The 17,226-nt window shown below is 42.8% G+C and overlaps 1 protein-coding gene and 1 long non-coding RNA gene across 3 annotated transcripts in view; both read left to right on the top strand.

Annotated features, from left to right (window-relative positions):
- The first annotated feature begins 796 nt into the window (after window positions 1-796).
- On the top strand, window positions 797-1,795 carry LOC133507333 (uncharacterized). Its single transcript, XR_009796800.1, has 3 exons — window positions 797-940; window positions 1,550-1,651; window positions 1,742-1,795. It is a non-coding gene; the product is annotated as an uncharacterized LOC133507333 (long non-coding RNA).
- Window positions 1,796-3,872: 2,077 nt separating this feature from the next.
- Window positions 3,873-17,226, top strand: part of LOC133507329 (kazrin-like) — a 110,327-nt gene continuing 96,973 nt past the window's right edge. For both annotated transcript variants that reach the window (XM_061832255.1, XM_061832256.1), the window contains exons 1-3: window positions 3,873-3,971; window positions 5,320-5,421; window positions 5,506-5,601. In XM_061832255.1, the coding sequence (XP_061688239.1) occupies window positions 5,520-5,601 (82 nt within the window). In that variant the 5' untranslated portion in view covers window positions 3,873-3,971; window positions 5,320-5,421; window positions 5,506-5,519. The remainder of the gene's footprint in view (window positions 3,972-5,319; window positions 5,422-5,505; window positions 5,602-17,226) is intronic.

Genomic DNA, 17,226 nt, shown 5'->3' with positions numbered 1-17,226 from the left:
GACACTTGTCTGCACCATGTATAGGTTTACTGTAGCTTTGTAAGATGCTCACAGTGTCAATCAAATGTAAACATTTGCAAAAATATTTGTTTTGGGGGGTGTGACTCAGCAGGTCTCAAATATGTTTTTTTATTCATTTACAATCCAATAAGGACCCTTGTGCATGTGCCTTGAAAGCCCGTTCATATGTACCAGTATAGCATATTTTGTTAAATTTGATATACTTCAGGTGATAAGTGACTGTTACGCAGTTGTACATACATTTTTGTGAGAAAAACTTTCTGCTGTGTTCAGCAAATCGAATATTTGATAATTTGTAGAATGTATGTAGACAAAAACATTGATTTACATAAATCCAATGGTCAGCAAGCAATGTTTAAAGTAGCAAGGAAGGCGTTTGCAGAGCGATACTGCCATCTATTGGCAACTCTTGGATTTGAGAAGTACAGAACTTTTTTGCTTTTTGTGCGGTATCGACCCAGCGACTGGTTGACTCGTCTGCGTCGCATATCTTGGCACCTGCGCTCAAATCCAAGTTTGCATGCTCTTCCTCTTGCTGTCTCGCTGTTCCCCACGTACGCCATCCCAAGAATATGCATAGAAGCTGCTTAGTTAAAGACTAAATTGGCCGCCCATGAGAATTTAATCTCCATGTGCTCTGCGATTGGCTGTTTGGCCTGCCACTGTCATGGCAGAGCCAATCAAATTACGATCACGTGTTTATGTCCCACCCAATTTCCCAGGCAGTCGAGATTGACTGGCGCCTGTCAATCACTTTTCAGATGATGGCGCTAGAACCAAAAATTGCTACTAACAATTTAAGAGACTTAAAAAAACATCACGAGGAAGTGGTGACGGCAACGGAATTATTTTGAGTTATTGGAGTTTGGATCCCGCCACGAAGGAGGCCGTTGCAAGCACAAGAAATAGTGATATAAAGGTAAGGTATGTTTAAAACAGTTGTGCTTTTCCTGAAAGTTTTTGTGTGTGTGCTAACATTAGCTCGTTTGCTAACGTCTTGAAGTGCCGACTATCGGCTCGTCGTATTAACTGCCTGGGCTAACATTTCACAGAGTTCAAAATGAGTATTATTCAATGTTTCCTAAATTTGTCAACCTGCTAACTTTATTTTGTTAATTGTCTTTCAGCTGACTGCTACTAAATGAATATAAATGAATAACCACTTTATGAATGGGTGTCCGATTACATGAAAAATCCCAACAGGTTCATTCGCAATCACAACAATCAGTAACGTAATTCTAGTGTGTGCACACGGGAAAAAAATCCAACATTGCAATATAAATATGTATAGATATAATTTGTTACCACGTCTTGATTAACATTCTCATTTATCTTAGTTCATGTTGGCTTGGAGCTAGTTTGACATGCATGATGTCACTGTCTCATGATTGTGAACATTTGATAAATTGTGCAGTCTTGCTCTGCTTTAGTTTAGTCAATTCTTCTGCACAGGATTTCACGTCAGTAAAAAAAAAAAAAAAAAGTCAAATAACGTGTATTTCCATATTTTGTTGTCTCTCAATCACAGGTGAGCATGGATTTTCCAGAGGGGATCACCGAGAGGATTGTGACCCTCCACGTGTGTACAGTTTTGTGTGTACCACTACTTTTACGCTGGCTCCCTCTATTGGTACGTGACAACCCTGAATTAAATGTTCAAAATGTAAACAATGTTTCAGTGGCTTCTGTCCGTAACTTCCAGGCCACTTTTACCCTGCAGTTCACTCCGAAACGTCGTCGATTGTTTTGCCGTACAAGACATGCTGTATCTGAGCCAAAAGATGAAAGCAAGTATTTTTTCCCCCAATCTTTATTCAGTACTTACAGTACTCCTAAAAAAACTTTGGGATATTCGGCTTTTATTTGAAATGTCAGGATGAGCCTGAAACACACTAAATGTAAAACTTGTCGAATTGTTCAATGTTTCAATATTTGTTAGCACAATTTCACAATGGGCTTGATTGAGATGAGCACAGCTTCTCAATAAGCTACAATAATATTAGTTATTTTTCACAGAGGAGAGAGATTATGTGCCAGTGAGTGATTATATTATCTATTGTATGTACAAGTGCTGCTCTGCTATTTGTGTCTAAATATCCATTCTTGAAAGGATAATAGCACCATCACACTAATGTTGTATTTGCTGTTTGTTAGTCTTAAGTTAACTTTTTTTTCCCACTATCTCCCAAATGGCTGGTTGTTGTCACCACTGATCTAAAAAAAAAAAAAACAAAAACAAAAAACTGTATGGCTCATTGGCCACCAAAACTGAAGCCACCATCCGCCATATTGATACTCCCAAAACAATCATGCCGACCTGTGCAATTACGAAAGCGTTAATCGCCAGTTTCCTGGCTGTGAGAAAACATTCCACAGTTAAGTTAGAAAGATTTACTTTGACACTGTTAAAGTTTGTTTGTAAAGGGTCTTTTATTTTCTGATAAGCTTAATTCACTTGAACAAAGTTTTGTTTACGGTTGTTGTTGCTGACTGTTCATTCTCTGCTTCACCTTTATAGGCCGACGGTTTTTCCTCGAAGAAGCGATGTCAATATTTTCCCAAACTTCGTCAGTGGATAAGCAAGAAAACACATTTTCTATGAAATTTTTGATGAATTTCCTAATACAGAACTGAATTTGATTTTCAAATGCGAGGAAAGTAGTTTAAATTTTCTGTCTGAAATAGGACGTCGCATAGAAAACAAATGAACAATGTGTTTAGCATGTTTTTGCCCATTGCGAGTCCTTATTTCCAGAAATATATCTAACTGATTGACTTCAAATTTAATGTTTTCAATGACAAAAGATGCTTAGTTTTTTGCTATGTTATGATGATAGTGCTTCACAGCGTATTTTGAAAAAGTTAACGTCACGGAAATCGGGCCTTCAGTAATGTGCAAGGTTTCTTGGTCGTCACTGTGTTCTATGTCTTTCCTTTGCACTTAACCTTTTTTGGCTTCCCAAGTCGAATTAAAAATCCTTCAGGTTACCAGAACTGAAAAAAAGTCAAGCTCACACGACCAGTTTTAATTCCACATCCCAAACTTTGAGAATGTCTATGCACTATCCAGTCTTTTTTGTTTAGATCAGTGGTTGTGATGTGATTCGATTTCACTGCCACCATACTTTACTCATTTCTCAAATTTTTGCTCACAAGTCAAAAGCCGAATGACTGCTTGGATCTAGAAAAACTAATTTGCCTTGTCACTCGAATCTCAAGGCACCACTCTATCTGCAGTTAGGATCTCTGATGATGTTAATTATGTAACTTCTGCCATTTTGTGGAAGAGCATTTAACCTTTTCTGGTCAGTAGCTAGATGAACAAAGATACATTATTGTAGTTTTCAGATCGTTTAAGTTAGATTAGGTTATTTTCCTGATGGTTATAATTAATTCCAGGTGTGTGCCTGTGTGCTCTGTCAAAGTGCAATACTCGTGTTTGCGGCAGACCACCACAGGGCGCTCACTTTTTTCTTAAAAATGAAAATGTAACTCCAGGCAGCTCCCCTTCAAGGTTAATTCCACATTATTCCAACCAGTCCTAAAGCAGAACCTTGCGTATCATATATGAACAAGATTTTCTTTTCCACCAGCACCCAAAAAAAAGCAATGCGCCTTGTCGGCCTGAGGTTGCCGTGCCAACCATTTCCCAAACTAGCAGCGCCCCTGAGGCCTGAGAGAGTATTTTATATTGTCGTCAGCATGTGCTCTTTGATCTCCTTTGGCTTCACACGGCGTGGGATTTGTTTTTGACTCATTACCCAATTTTCACATCATCCACTAATTCATCAGTTTTACTCAAATTCCTCACTCGTTCCCCCCCCCCCCCCCCTTCACGTCCTCATCACAGGGCAGAGATAAACCTCTCGAGGTTCCCCGGCGGCGCCCCCAAGACTTGAGATGGATGGAGCGGATTTGCATGAAGCGCAAGGCGAGAGGGAGAGATGAAGGTCTGTAGATGAGGCCGAGGGATGGGGTGGGAATGGCGTACAGTAGATCAAAAGAATTACCCAGGTTTCTTTCACAGTAACTCTGTATTAAATATAAAAGACATCATACTAGTAGGAAATTAACATCCACAGCTGCCAGCTTGCCCTTAAAACGCAACTAAAATCACATCATGTCCATCATTGTAAAATGTTACAGATTCACATGAATCCGGCATTTTATTATTGCACTGCATTATTTACCAAACACATTTTAGAAACATCCTCATTGTTTTGTTGCCGTTGATTATAAACATTAATAAATATTAGGATCGCAATGGAATCCCTGTTCCATATTAAATGCACCATACTGCCTTTGGAGGAAATTAAAGTCACCATATGCAAACTTGGTCTATAGAAACAGAAATTACATCAAAAGCAGTAATTTAAATGTTATGAGAAATATGTATTGATTACAACAAATTGTACAAATGTCCCAATTCGCCCACAATTTCCTTAATTTAAAACATTATCAGATCAGTAGAGCTGTAAAAATAACATTTTGTCCTCATCTGATTGAATCCTCACATCTTCAAAACCACAAATTTTGAGGATGTTTATTTAAAAAAAAAAACATTTTGATGGAGTTAGCATACACTGTATCATTAAATGTTATCTTATATTGCCATCATATGCTTTTGTGTACTAACATTATGACCCTTAATGATGTTCTGATGCAAATACAATTTGGTAAAAACAAATTTTGCAATTAAATCACTACACTGTATTAAGTATAACACATTAATGTCACCATCTGGCCCATTGAGCCACTCAAGGAGTACGTAGCACTGTAGCCACACAATGATTTTTAGACAAACTTATTATTTTCAGCTCAAGTTTGCGTTCAGAACTCGTTCTTGAGGCACAGCGCTGTATTATACACAAATTGAAACGACAAATAAAAACCAAACACAATGAGCACAGTCAGTCGTGCATTGGCTGCTGTCAGCCACAGCTCACACTCAGACACTCACACATAGACCCGTCACAGCTTAAACGTCCCTCCAGTTTTTCATTCAGTGCAGGTGGGTCGGGAACGTATCCCCGCTGATAAACGAGGGTTCACAGTACTGTGATAATGTGCTATTAATACACAAATATGAACTTAATCCAAGTCTTTATGAAATAAAAAGCTCATTGGCTAATCGTCACCATCCTTGGGCGCACTGCCTAAAGCGTCGATGCTGCCTTACAAAAGATTTGCTCAGACAAGAACGCACTTTTCCCACAGCCCACCTTCCCTCCCCCTCCCTTCACCCGCAACTCACCCAGCCAACCCTTCTCCCTATCCTCCCTCCCTCCCCATTCCCAGCATCTGCACAGCGAGCACTTCTTGCTCACATCGCTGCAAGCTAACTGCGTTGCATCTGCTCCCTCAACAGCAGCGGGTAGGAAGCAGAGGTTGTTTTTCAAGGTAAGCCCCCTTTCCTTCCTTCCTTTCTTCCTTCTCTCTTCTGCCCATCCCAGCCGTGACGCACCCCCCCCCCCTCTTTTATAGCCGCCGTAGCCGTCATGGAGGATACGCTCACCTGCTGCAGCCAGGGGGCCACCTTCTCTCAGGTGTTCGGACGCCAGGGGCAGTTGATGCAAGCCAGTGAGTTGACGCTCCTTTCCGTGCATCCTACAGGGGGGCTTGTGGCTAAACATGCGATGAGAATACAAAGCCAAAAACATTTAACTCACAAATCCTTGCAGCGTTATGTTCCATCATATTTTCATACATTTTTCACAGCTAAGGACTTTATAAATGGTTCCCCACCACTGCTTGACTGCACACAAGTCCACTTCTCCCCTTCTCACATTTAGCTCATGCAACAGATCCCTCTCAACCATGACTGATGCGAAAGGAAGCTAGAAGGAGGAAGAGCGGCGTTTTTGAGGAGTTGATTTAACATGATTCATGTGTCACTGAGAGTGGGTGAGGTTGAGTTATGCCAGGGTAACAAACCTGCACAAGTTCATGCTTCCTTCTTAAAGGAGACATACAGTGAAGAAAATAAGTACTTGAACATCCTGCTATATTGCAAGTTCTCCCACTTAGAAATCATGGAGGGGTCTGAAATTTTCATCAAAGGTGTATGGCCACTGTGAGAGAGATTAAAAAAAAAAAATTACAATGTATGTTTTTTTTAAAAGATATATTTGTGTGATACAGCTGCAAATAAGTATTTGAACAGCTGTCTATCAGCTAGAATTCTGACCCTCAAAGACCTGTTAGTCCGCCTTTAAAAGTCCACCTCCACTCCATGTATTATCCTGAATCATATGCACCTGTGTGAGGTTTTTAGCTGCGTAAAGACATCTGTCCACCCCATACAATCAGTAAGACTCAAACTTGTAACATGCCCAAAACCAAAGAGTCGTCCAAAGACACCAGAGACAAAATTGTACAACTCCACACAACTGGAAAGGGCTACGGAGAAATTGACAAGCAGCTTGGTGAAAAAAGATCCACTCTTGGAGCAATCGTTAGAAAATGGAAGAAGCCAAACGTGACTGTCAATCTCAATTGGAATGGAGCCCCATGCAACATATCACCTCGTGGGGTCTCAGTGATCCCTAGAAAGGTGATGAATCAGCTCAGGACAACACGAAAGGACTTGGTCAATGACCTGAAAAGAGCTGGGACCACCGTTTCCAAGGTGACTGTTGGTAATACACTAAGACGACATGGTATGAAATCATGCGTGGCACGGAAGGTTCCCCTGCTTAAACCAGCACATGTCAAGGCCTGTCTTAAGTTTGCCAATGACCATTTGGATGATACAGAGGAGTCATGGGAGAAAGTTTTGTGGTCAGATGAGACCAAAAAGGCACTCTTTGGTCATAATTCCACTAACCGTGTTAGAGAAGAAGATGCATGAGATAGGCTTAGATGGGAAAAAGATGACACGCTGCGGCAACCCCTAACGGGACAAGCCGAAAGGAAAAGAAGAAGTGTTTGGAGGAAGATGAATGATGAGTTCCATCCCACGAACACCATTCCTACTGTGAAGCATGCGGGTGGTAGCATCATGGTTTTGGGGTGTTTTTCTGCACCTGGGACAGGATGACTGCACTGTAGAAAGGAGAGGATGACCGCGGCCATGTATTGTGAGATTTTGGGGAACAATCCTCTTTCCCTCAGTCAGAGCATTGAAGATGGGTCATGGCTGAGTCTTTCAACATGACAATGACCCGAAGCAGACAGCCAGGAAAACCAAGGAGTGGCTCCGTAAGAAGCATTTCAAGGTTCTGGCGTGGCCCAGCCAGTTTCCAGACCTAAACCCAATAGAAAATTTTTGGAGGGAGCTGAAACTCCATGTTTCTCAGCGACAGCCCAGAAACCTGTCTGATTGAGAGATGTGTGTGGAGGAGTGGGCCAAAATCCCTCCTGCAGTGTGTGCAAACCTGGTGAACAACTCCAGGAAACGTTTGACCTCTGTAATTGTAAACAAAGGCTACTGTACCAAATATTAACATTGGTTTTCTCAGGTGTTCAAATACTGATTTGCAGCTGTGCCACACAAAAATCGGTAAAAAGTCATACATTGTGATTTCTGTTTTTTTCTCTTTAGATTATCTCTCTCACAGTGGACATGCACTTACGATGAAAATTTCAGACCCCTCCATGATTTCCAAGTGGGAGAATTTGTAATATAGCGAGTTGTTCAAGTATTTATTTTCTTCACTATATAACTGTATGCTGCTTCCTTATTTAATATGTGACATGCTTAACTCAAGTTAACACACTCGGCACCATCTTTGTGTTGCAATAAGGACGATTAAATGTGGATCCTGCCAAATGCAGCCCTTTGGAGGCACAAACCAGTGCAATCTGTAGGCCGGTCCTAAGCCCGGATAAATGCAGAGGGTTGCCTCAGGAAGGGCATCCGGCGTAAAAACTGTGCCAAACAAATATGAGCGTTCATCTAAAGAATCCCATACCGGATCCGTCGTGGCCCGACTTAACAACGCCCGCCCCAGGCACTGCTAACCTGCAGGGTGTCTGTGGAAATTCAGCTACTGTGGGTCAAAGACAAAGAAGAGGAGGAAACCGGGTCCATCGTCAGAAGAAAAAGAGGAATGCACAGAGCCTGCAACTGAGTGTAGGGACTTTGAATGTTGGGACTATGACAGGAACAGCTCAGGAGTTGGTTGACATGATGATTAGGAGAAAGGTTGATATTCTGTGCATCCAAGAGAGCTGGTGGAAAGGTAGTAAGGCTAGAAGTTTGGGAGCAGGGTTTAAATTATTCTACCACGGAGTAGATGGGAAGAGAAATGGAGTTGGGGTTATTTTAAAGGAAGAGCTGGCTCAGAATGTCTTTGAGGTGAAAAGAGTATCAGATGGAGTGATGAGACTAAAATTTGAAATTGAGGGTGTTATGTATAATGTGGTTAGTGGCTATGCACCACAGGTAGGATGTGACCTAGAGTTGAAAGAGAAATTCTGGAAGGAACTAGATGAAGTAGTTCTGAGCATCCCAGACAGCGAGAGAGTTGTGATTGGTGCAGATTGTAATGGACATATTAGTAAAGGAAACAGGGGCGATGAAGAAGTGATGGGTAAGTACGGCATCCAGGAAAGGAACTTTGAAGGGCAGATGGTGGTGGACTTTGCAAAAAGGATGGAGATGGCTGTAGTGAACACTTATTTCCAGAAGAGGGAGGAGCATATAGTGACCTACAAGAGCGGACGTAGAAGCACGCAGGTGGATTATATTTTGTGCAGACGATGTAATCTGAAGGAGATTACTGACTCTAAAGTAGTGGTAGGGGAGAATGTAGCTCAACAGCATAGGATGGTGTGTAGGATGACTTTGGTGGTAGGTAGGAAGATTAAGAAGACAAAGGTAGAGCAGAGAACGATGTGGTGGAAGCTGAGAAAGGAAGAATGTTGTGCGGCCTTTCAGAAAGATGTGAGACAGGCTCTCGATGGACAGCAGAAGCTCCTGGAAGACTAGACTATGACAGCCAAGGTAATCAGAGAGACAGGCAGGAGAGTACTTGGTGTGTCTTTTGGTCGGAAAGGGGAGAAGGAGACTTGGTGGTGGAACCTCAAAATACAGGGAGTCATACAAGGAAAGAGATTAGCGAAGAAGAAGTGGGACACTGAGAGGACTGAGGAGAGACGAAAGGAGTACACCGAGATGCGACGTAGGGCAAAGGTAGAGGTGGCAAAGGCTAAACAAGAGGCATATGAAGGCATGTACACCAGGTTGGACACGAAAGAAGGAGAAAAGGATCTCTACAGGTTGGCCAGACAGAGGGATAGAGATGGGAAGGATGTGCAGCAGGTAAGGGTGATTAAGGATAGAGATGGAAATGTGTTGACTGGTGCCGGTAGTGTGCTAAATAGATGGAAAGAATACTTTGAGAAGTTGATGAATGAAGAAAATGAGAGAGAAGGAAGAGTTGAAGAGGCAAGAGTGAAGGACCAGGAAGTGGAAATGATTACTAAGGGGGAAGTCAGAAAGGCATTACAAAGGATGAAAAATGGGAAGGCAGTTGGTCCTGATGACATACCGGTAGAGGTATGGAAGCAATTTGGAGAGATGGCTGTGGAGTTTTTGACCAACTTATTCAACAGAATACTAGCGGGCGAAAAGATGCCTGAAGAATGGAGGAAAAGTGTTCTAGTTCCCATTTTTAAGAACAAAGGGGATGTTCAGAGCTGTGGGAACTATAGAGGAATAAAGTTGATGAGCCACACAATGAAGTTATGGGAAAGAGTAGTGGAGGCTAGACTCAGGACAGAAGTAAGTATCTGCGAGCAACAGTATGGTTTCATGCCTAGAAAGAGTACCACAGATGCATTATTTGCCTTGAGGATGCTCGTGGAAAAGTACAGAGAAGGTCAGAAGGAGCTACATTGTGTCTTTGTGGATCTAGAGAAAGCCTATGACAGAGTACCAAGAGAGGAACTGTGGTACTGCATGCGTAAGTCTGGTGTGGCATAGAAGTATGTTAAAATAGTACGGGACATGTATGATGGCAGCAGAACAATGGTGAGGTGTGCCTTAGGTGTGACAGAGGAATTTAAGGTGGAGGTGGGACTGCATCAGGGATCAGCTCTGAGCCCCTTCCTGTTTGCAGTGGTAATGGATAGGCTGACAGATGAGGTTAGACTGGAATCCCCTTGGACCATGATGTTCGCAGATGATATTGTGATATGCAGTGAAAGCAGGGAGCATGCAGAGGAACAATTAGAAAGATGGAGACATGCACTGGAAAGGAGAGGAATGAAGATTAGCCGAAGTAAAACAGAATATATGTGCGTGAATGAGAAAGGTGGAGGGGGAAGAGTGAGGCTACAGGGAGAAGAGATAGAGAGGGTGGAGGACAAATATTTAGGGTCAACAATCCAGAGCACCGGTGAGTGTGGTAAGGAAGTGAAGAAACGGGTCCAAGCAGGTTGGAACAGCTGGCGGAAGGTGTCTGGTGTGTTATGTGACAGAAGAGTGTCTGCTAGGATGAAGGGCAAAGTTTACACAACAGTGGTGAGGCCGGCCATGATGTACCGATTGAGACGGTGGCACTGAAGAAACAACACGAAGCAGAACTCGAGGTAGCAGAAATGAAGATGTTGAGGTTCTCGCTCGGAGTGACCAGGTTGGATAGGATTAGAAATGACCTCATTAGAGGGACAGCCAATGTTGGATGTTTTACGAGACAGGATTTGAGAGAGCAGACGTGTTCAGAGGCGAGATAGTGAGTATATTGGTGAAAGGGTGCTGAGGATGGAGCTGCCAGGCAAAAGAGCGAGAGGAAGACCAAAGAGCAGGTTTATGGATTTGGTGAGGGAAGACATGAGGGCAGTTTGGGTTAGAGAGGAAGATGCACAAGATAGGATAAGATGGAAAAAGGTGACATGCTATGGCGACCCCTAACGGGAGAAGCCGAAAGGAAAAGAAGAAGAAGAAATGTGAATCCTGGCAGAAATATTTCTAAAGAGACTAAAATCCCTTTACGCTTCTTCTTGTATGTTTGCACATTGACAAATAGTGGAGGAACTGGTTATGTTGAGTGTTTATATATTCCGACGAATCATTCACCGCAACAGAAATTGGAGCAGGTGTATTAACATTAACAACCCGATTCCTGGACAACATACGTGAGTTAAGTTGGATAGTAACTTTTATTGTGGGTCTTTGTAGCAGGGAGATTGCTTTGGCACAGGCCAGAAGAATAATGCTCAATGTGCGTGTTTCAGTCTCTGTAGTTTAAGTTGGAATCACTGGAGTGAAACTATCAAAGTGAGATGATGGCAGAAGACTTTATCAAGAGAGTGAGGTGTTCAGAACCAGCAATATGAAAAATCTGGGAAGGGATTAACTTATATTTGTTTTACTTAAAAAAAAAAAAAAAACAGATTTGCCACTTCCCCCCTCGACCACTTCCCGCCTTTCCATGTCACTGGTGTGATGTGAGGGCGCTATTAATCAATTTAGCCCAAATGTGACATCACAGTGGGAACGCAATGTGAACAATGGACTTCGACATTTTTCCTATATTGGCAGCTCACCAAAAATGTACTTGTTGTATACGGCACATTCATGCTCAGACATGGAGGATCTCTGCTTGTTTTTAGTAGCTCGATTCCCACATCAGCAGTTTGATGAGGCGTCCACATTCCCATTCATAATGCAGATACATGAGGAGGTACACAGGGAAATGCTGCCGACGCTGAATTATTGACAAGTGGAGGCTATCAAGATTTTCAGGGCAACCTTGAAAGGCTTCACTTTGAGCGATCTTATTGTCGTACCGCCATCAAAATGCATCGTGTGAGCAGCCGAGAGGGGGAATTGCCTCGTGAAATTCTCAGCTGTTGCGTCGCCGTATGAGGACTACGACGCATCCGTTACAGTTAATGCCGAACGGAGGCGTTTGTGTGGAGGTTCAAAGCTAGAACATTGTCACTATTTTCAGATTTCGTACGGCGTACACTCCCTGGACACTCCATTAGGTACACCTGTGCGACTCGAATGACTCAGTACTTGTAATCTTAATGCATTTTAACCTTGCAGTGACCAGAGGATGAGATTTTACGTTCTATATATTTATATATATATAAAAAATCCTGCTGGCATTTTTAACTCCTTCCATTTGCTTAGTCAACATGTATCTCTCTGGGTGACCACTTTATATTTTTCCCCTTTTCCTTTTTCTTTCATCATCAATATGCCTGCGCGATTCCCTAGGGATTTGCACATCTTCTTTGCAGTCAAGCTTTTAAAGTCGAATCTCCGGCTGTCGTCCTCAGTGAGGTCCGCACGTTCCCCCGCACTCTTCCGTGGGCTTTCTCCATTGAAGATTTCAAATGTCTGGAGGTCTGAAAGTGGTTGCGAGCGGCTGTTTGTGTAGACACCAGGCCAGGGTGTACGCCATTTTGACTCCAGTTCACCCGTGACCCTTGTGGAGACTAACGCTTTCGAAAATGATTGGAGGGAAATATTAAATAGGACAATAACAGTAAGCCCATATTGTACTGAAGATGTCCAGTTGAGCCTCTGCTGCGGGTCCTCGTCTAAATGTGGGTCCAGTCAAAGCTCGTGTTCACACGCCGCTCAGCTTTTACTCAACTGCACAATCCAATCAGCGGCGCTGATATATGTACGAGTTGTTTGCCTCGTGTACAAACGCGCTGACTTATGAGGTGTTTAAAGACTCACATTTGCATAAGCTCCTTGAGTTCCTTGCTTGCGGCGAGACACATGCATCTTCATTAGCTCCCCACCGCCGCCTCCATCAGGGCGGTCAATAAAGCAATAGAAGCTGGCTGACGGTGGGAGTTCAAGTGTTTGTGCTCAGTGATTGTTCATCTCGGGGTTTTGTCTTGATTTGCTTTAACATTTGGGAGCTACTAAGTAGCGAACTTAGCAGTTTTTATAAATACTTGAACTCGTTGGCCTGTTCTTCTGTCCTGCTAGCTTCCTAGTGAACTATCTAAAAAAAACAAAAAGGTGATCCTAGGTTTTTACAGAATACTTATTGTAAGGCGGGAGAACAGACAAACAAAAAACACAAGCGCACTCGCGTAGAAGCTGCTGTTTTTCACAGCTCACAGTCACATGCCACCTCATTAAGCTCTCCATCTTAAAGGCACATGCATGTACATAGACATGACATTAGGTATGGCATTTTCTACACATTTTATGCTTGCAGCGAGGGTTTTTTGTGTGTGTGTGTGTTCCAATAGTTTTAGATTTTGTTTGAAAATGTTTAGAAAGTTAAATGTGTATTTAGGGACGAGTTAAATTCTATATAAAAAAAACTTTATTTAATACAGCATCTCTTTATGGCAAATTTACACCTCGTCTGTGGGGTCTGGAATGCATCCATCGGTTTTTGCATCACTACTTTTTGCGTAAATCCAAAACAAGCTAGGGAGCCAACTTTTTGTGTAACTACCCTATTTGTAATCTTACTAGCTACCTACTTTTTGTGTAACAAGCAACCTAATATCTGCATTACTAAGTACCTCTTATGTAATCGTACCAATTTCTATGACGCCCAAAACACACACATGATCCTGTAAATTAGCTAGGTAGGTAACTATTTTTGTAACCTTACTAGCATAATTGTTTTTGCATAACTATGTTTATGTAATCGTACTTAGTAGACAGTTAGGTAACAGGTTGCTTTGTGTAACTCATTACAGTAATTCTTCCTCTTCTTCTTCTTTTCCTTTCGGCTTGTCCCGATTAGGGGTCACCACAGCGTGTCATCTTTTTTCCATCTAAGCCCATCTCGTGCATCTTCCTCTCTGACACCCACAGTCTTCATGTCCTCCCTCACCACATCCATCAACCTTTTCTCTGCGCTTCCTCTCGCTCGTTTGCCTGGCAGCTCCATCCTCAGCACCCTTCTACTTATATAGTGGCTCTCTCGCCTCTGGACATGTCCAAACCATTGAAGTCTGCTCTCTCGGACCTGGTCTCCAAAACATCTAACTTTGGCTGTCCCTCTAATGAGCTCATTTCAAATCCTATCCAACCTGGTCACTCCAAGTGAGAACCTCAGGATCTTCATTTCTGCCACCTCAAGTTCTGCTTCCTGTTGTTTCTTCAGTGCCACCGTCTCTAATCCGTACATCATGACTGGCCTCCCCACTGTTTTCTACACTTTGCGCTTCTTCCTGGCGGAGACTCTTCTGTCACATAGAACACCAGACACCTTCCGCCAACCGTTCCACCCCGCTTGGACCAGTTTCTTCACTTCCTTACCACACTCTCCATGGCTCTGTTTTGTTGACCCCAAGTATTTGAAGTCGTCCACCCTTGCTATCTCTTCTCCCTGGAGCTTTACTCTTCCCCCACCGCCCCTCTCATTCAAGCACATACATTCTGTTTTACTTCGGCTAATCTTCATTCCTTTCCTTTCCAGTGCGTGCCTCCATCTTTCTAATTTGTTCCTCCACCTGCTCCCAAGTCTGCAACCTCATTACAGTAATTATTGGGTAATTATTATTATTTTTTGCATAGCTAGTTGGGTAACGGTCCAATTAGGTTTTGCCCAATGCTTCCAAATAAACTGAACGACAATTGAAACAATATTTTTACGTGATTGTTGGGGGAAATAATCCCTGTGAATGTTCACCATCGATAGTTATGCACGGTTCATGTTGTGAAGTGCCTCAGGTTGAGATGATGTTTTAGATTGAAAGGTGTGCAGGTGATCGCACACATTTCAAGTAGCTGCGCTATAGCTGAATGTACTCCGGGAACACGTTCCCTCCGATTTAACGCCCTCACATCGCCGACACTTAAAAGCAGCCCAATGTGCTCATTGCCGCATCGGCTCAGCACAGCGCTTCTTTTAAGCTTCGAGTGGGTGCAGCTTTCGCAGAATAGCCCAACGTGTACAACATGCACCCGCCCCTGAACGAGGACAGAGAAGACGGCGAAAAGCTTGTCGTTATTAAAAATTTCTCAAGTAAACTTCATCCGCCTGGACAGCGGTTTCCACGTTTGCTGTCACAGCTGCTTGTTCTGCATCACCGAGTCGTGTGTCCAAATGTCTGCTGACTCCCCATTTATGGCTCCCGTTGCCCACTCTCTGCTTTAAACTCCTCCGTCGCTCTCTTCAGCCCTCATCTGCAGCAGCATTGCGAGCCAGCATGCTCTCACCGCAATTAAGTATAAAAAAGGATGCATTATTAATAGGAATCTCGTTCGCATTTTTGCGGGGAGTAACTTCGAAAAAGTCCCGGGGGAATCACTACAAAAGCGGATTGTGAGAAAGAAGTCATAATGTTACCAGAATGAAGTAAGAATAAAGTCTATATACTGGATGACGAGAAATTAGTTGTAATTTCACAAGTCAAAGCTGTAATTTTAGGCTAAAAAGTCACGTTCCAAAGGAATTATTTAGTTTTTGCCTACATGTAAAAAATTTTTAGTCAAGAAAAGGTGATGATTTTATGAGAATCAAAAGATATTCTGAGAAAAGTAATATAATTACAATGATCATTTTAGGAAATAATATTGTGACAAAATGTCTCATTTGACAATTTTCAGAGATTTTTTTTAAATATATGAATTCATCAGAAAACTAGAATAGAATTTTGCACAAAAAACTTGAAAATGTGTATTCTGAATTCTATGTCGTTTATAGAAGAATCTTCTTCTTCTTCTTTTCCTTTTGGCTTGTCCCGTTAGGGGTCGCCACAGCGTGTCATCTTTTGCCATCTTAGCCTATCTCCTGCATCTTCCTCTCTAACCCCAACTGCCCTCATGTCTTCCCTCACCACATCCATAAACCTTCTCTTTGGTCTTCCTCTCGCTCTTTTGCCTGGGAGCTCCATCCTCAGCATCCTTCTACCAATATACTCACTCTCTCGCCTCTGAACATGTCCAAACCATCAAAGTCTGCTCTCTCGAATCTTGTCTCCAAAACATCCATCTTTGGCTGTCCCTCTAATGAGCTCATTTCTAATCCGATCCAACCTGGTCACTCCGAGCGAGAACCTCAACATCTTCATTTCTGCCACCTCCAGTTCAGCTTCCTGTTGTCTCTTTAGAGCCACCGTCTGTAATCCGTACATCATGGCCGGCCTCACCACTGTTTTGTAAACTTTGCCCTTCATCCTAGCAGACACTCTTCTGTCACATAACACACCAGACACCTTTCGCCAGCTGTTCCAACCTGCTTGGACCCGTTTCTTCACTTCCTGACCACACTCTCCATTGCTCTGTATTGTTGACCCCAAGTATTTGAAGTCGTCCACCCTCGCTATCTCTTCTCCCTGTAGCCTCACTCTTCCCCCTCTACTTTTCTCATTCACGCACATATATTCTGTTTTAGTTCGGCGAATCTTCATTCCTCTCCTTTCCAGTGCATGTCTCCATCTTTCCAATTGTTCCTCTGCATGCTCCCTGCTTCCACTGCATATGACAATATCATCTGCGAACATCATGGTCCAAGGGGATTCCAGTCTAACCTCATCTGTCAGCCTATCCATTACCACTGCAAACAGGAAGGGGCTCAGAGCTGATCCCTGATGCAGTCCCACCTCCACCTTAAATTCCTCTGTCACACCTAAGGCACACCTCACCATTGTTCTGCTGCCATCATACATGTCCTGTACTATTTTAACATACTTCTCTGCCACACCAGACTTACGCATGCAGTACCACAGTTCCTCTCTTGGTACTCTGTCATAGGCTTTCTCTAGATCCACAAAGACACAATGTAGCTCCTTCTGACCTTCTCTGTACTTTTCCACGAGCATCCTCAAGGCAAATAATGCATCTGTGGTACTCTTTCTAGGCATGAAACCATACTGTTGCTCGCAGATACTTACTTCTGTCCTGAGTCTAGCCTCCACTACTCTTTCCCATAACTTCATTGTGTGGCTCATCAACTTTATTCCTCTATAGTTCCCACAGCTCTGAACATCCCCTTTGTTCTTAAAAATGGGAACTAGAACACTTTTCCTCCATTCTTCAGGCATCTTTTCGCCCGCTAGTATTCTGTTGAATAAGTTGGTCAAAAACTCCACAGCCATCTCTCCAAATTGCTTCCATACCTCTACCGGTATGTCATCAGGAGCAACTGCCTTTCCATTTTTCATCCTTTGTAGTGCCTTTCTGACTTCCCCTTTAGTAATCATTTCCACTTCCTGGTCCTTCACTCTTGCCTCTTCAACTCTTCCTTCTCTCTCATTTTCTTCATTCATCAACTTCTCAAAGTATTCTTTCCATCTATTTAGCACACTACCGGCACCAGTCAA

The sequence above is a fragment of the Syngnathoides biaculeatus genome, chromosome 10, assembly GCF_019802595.1.
Source record: "Syngnathoides biaculeatus isolate LvHL_M chromosome 10, ASM1980259v1, whole genome shotgun sequence".
Lineage (NCBI taxonomy): Eukaryota > Metazoa > Chordata > Actinopteri > Syngnathiformes > Syngnathidae > Syngnathoides > Syngnathoides biaculeatus.
This window is presented reverse-complemented; position numbering and strand designations above follow the sequence as displayed.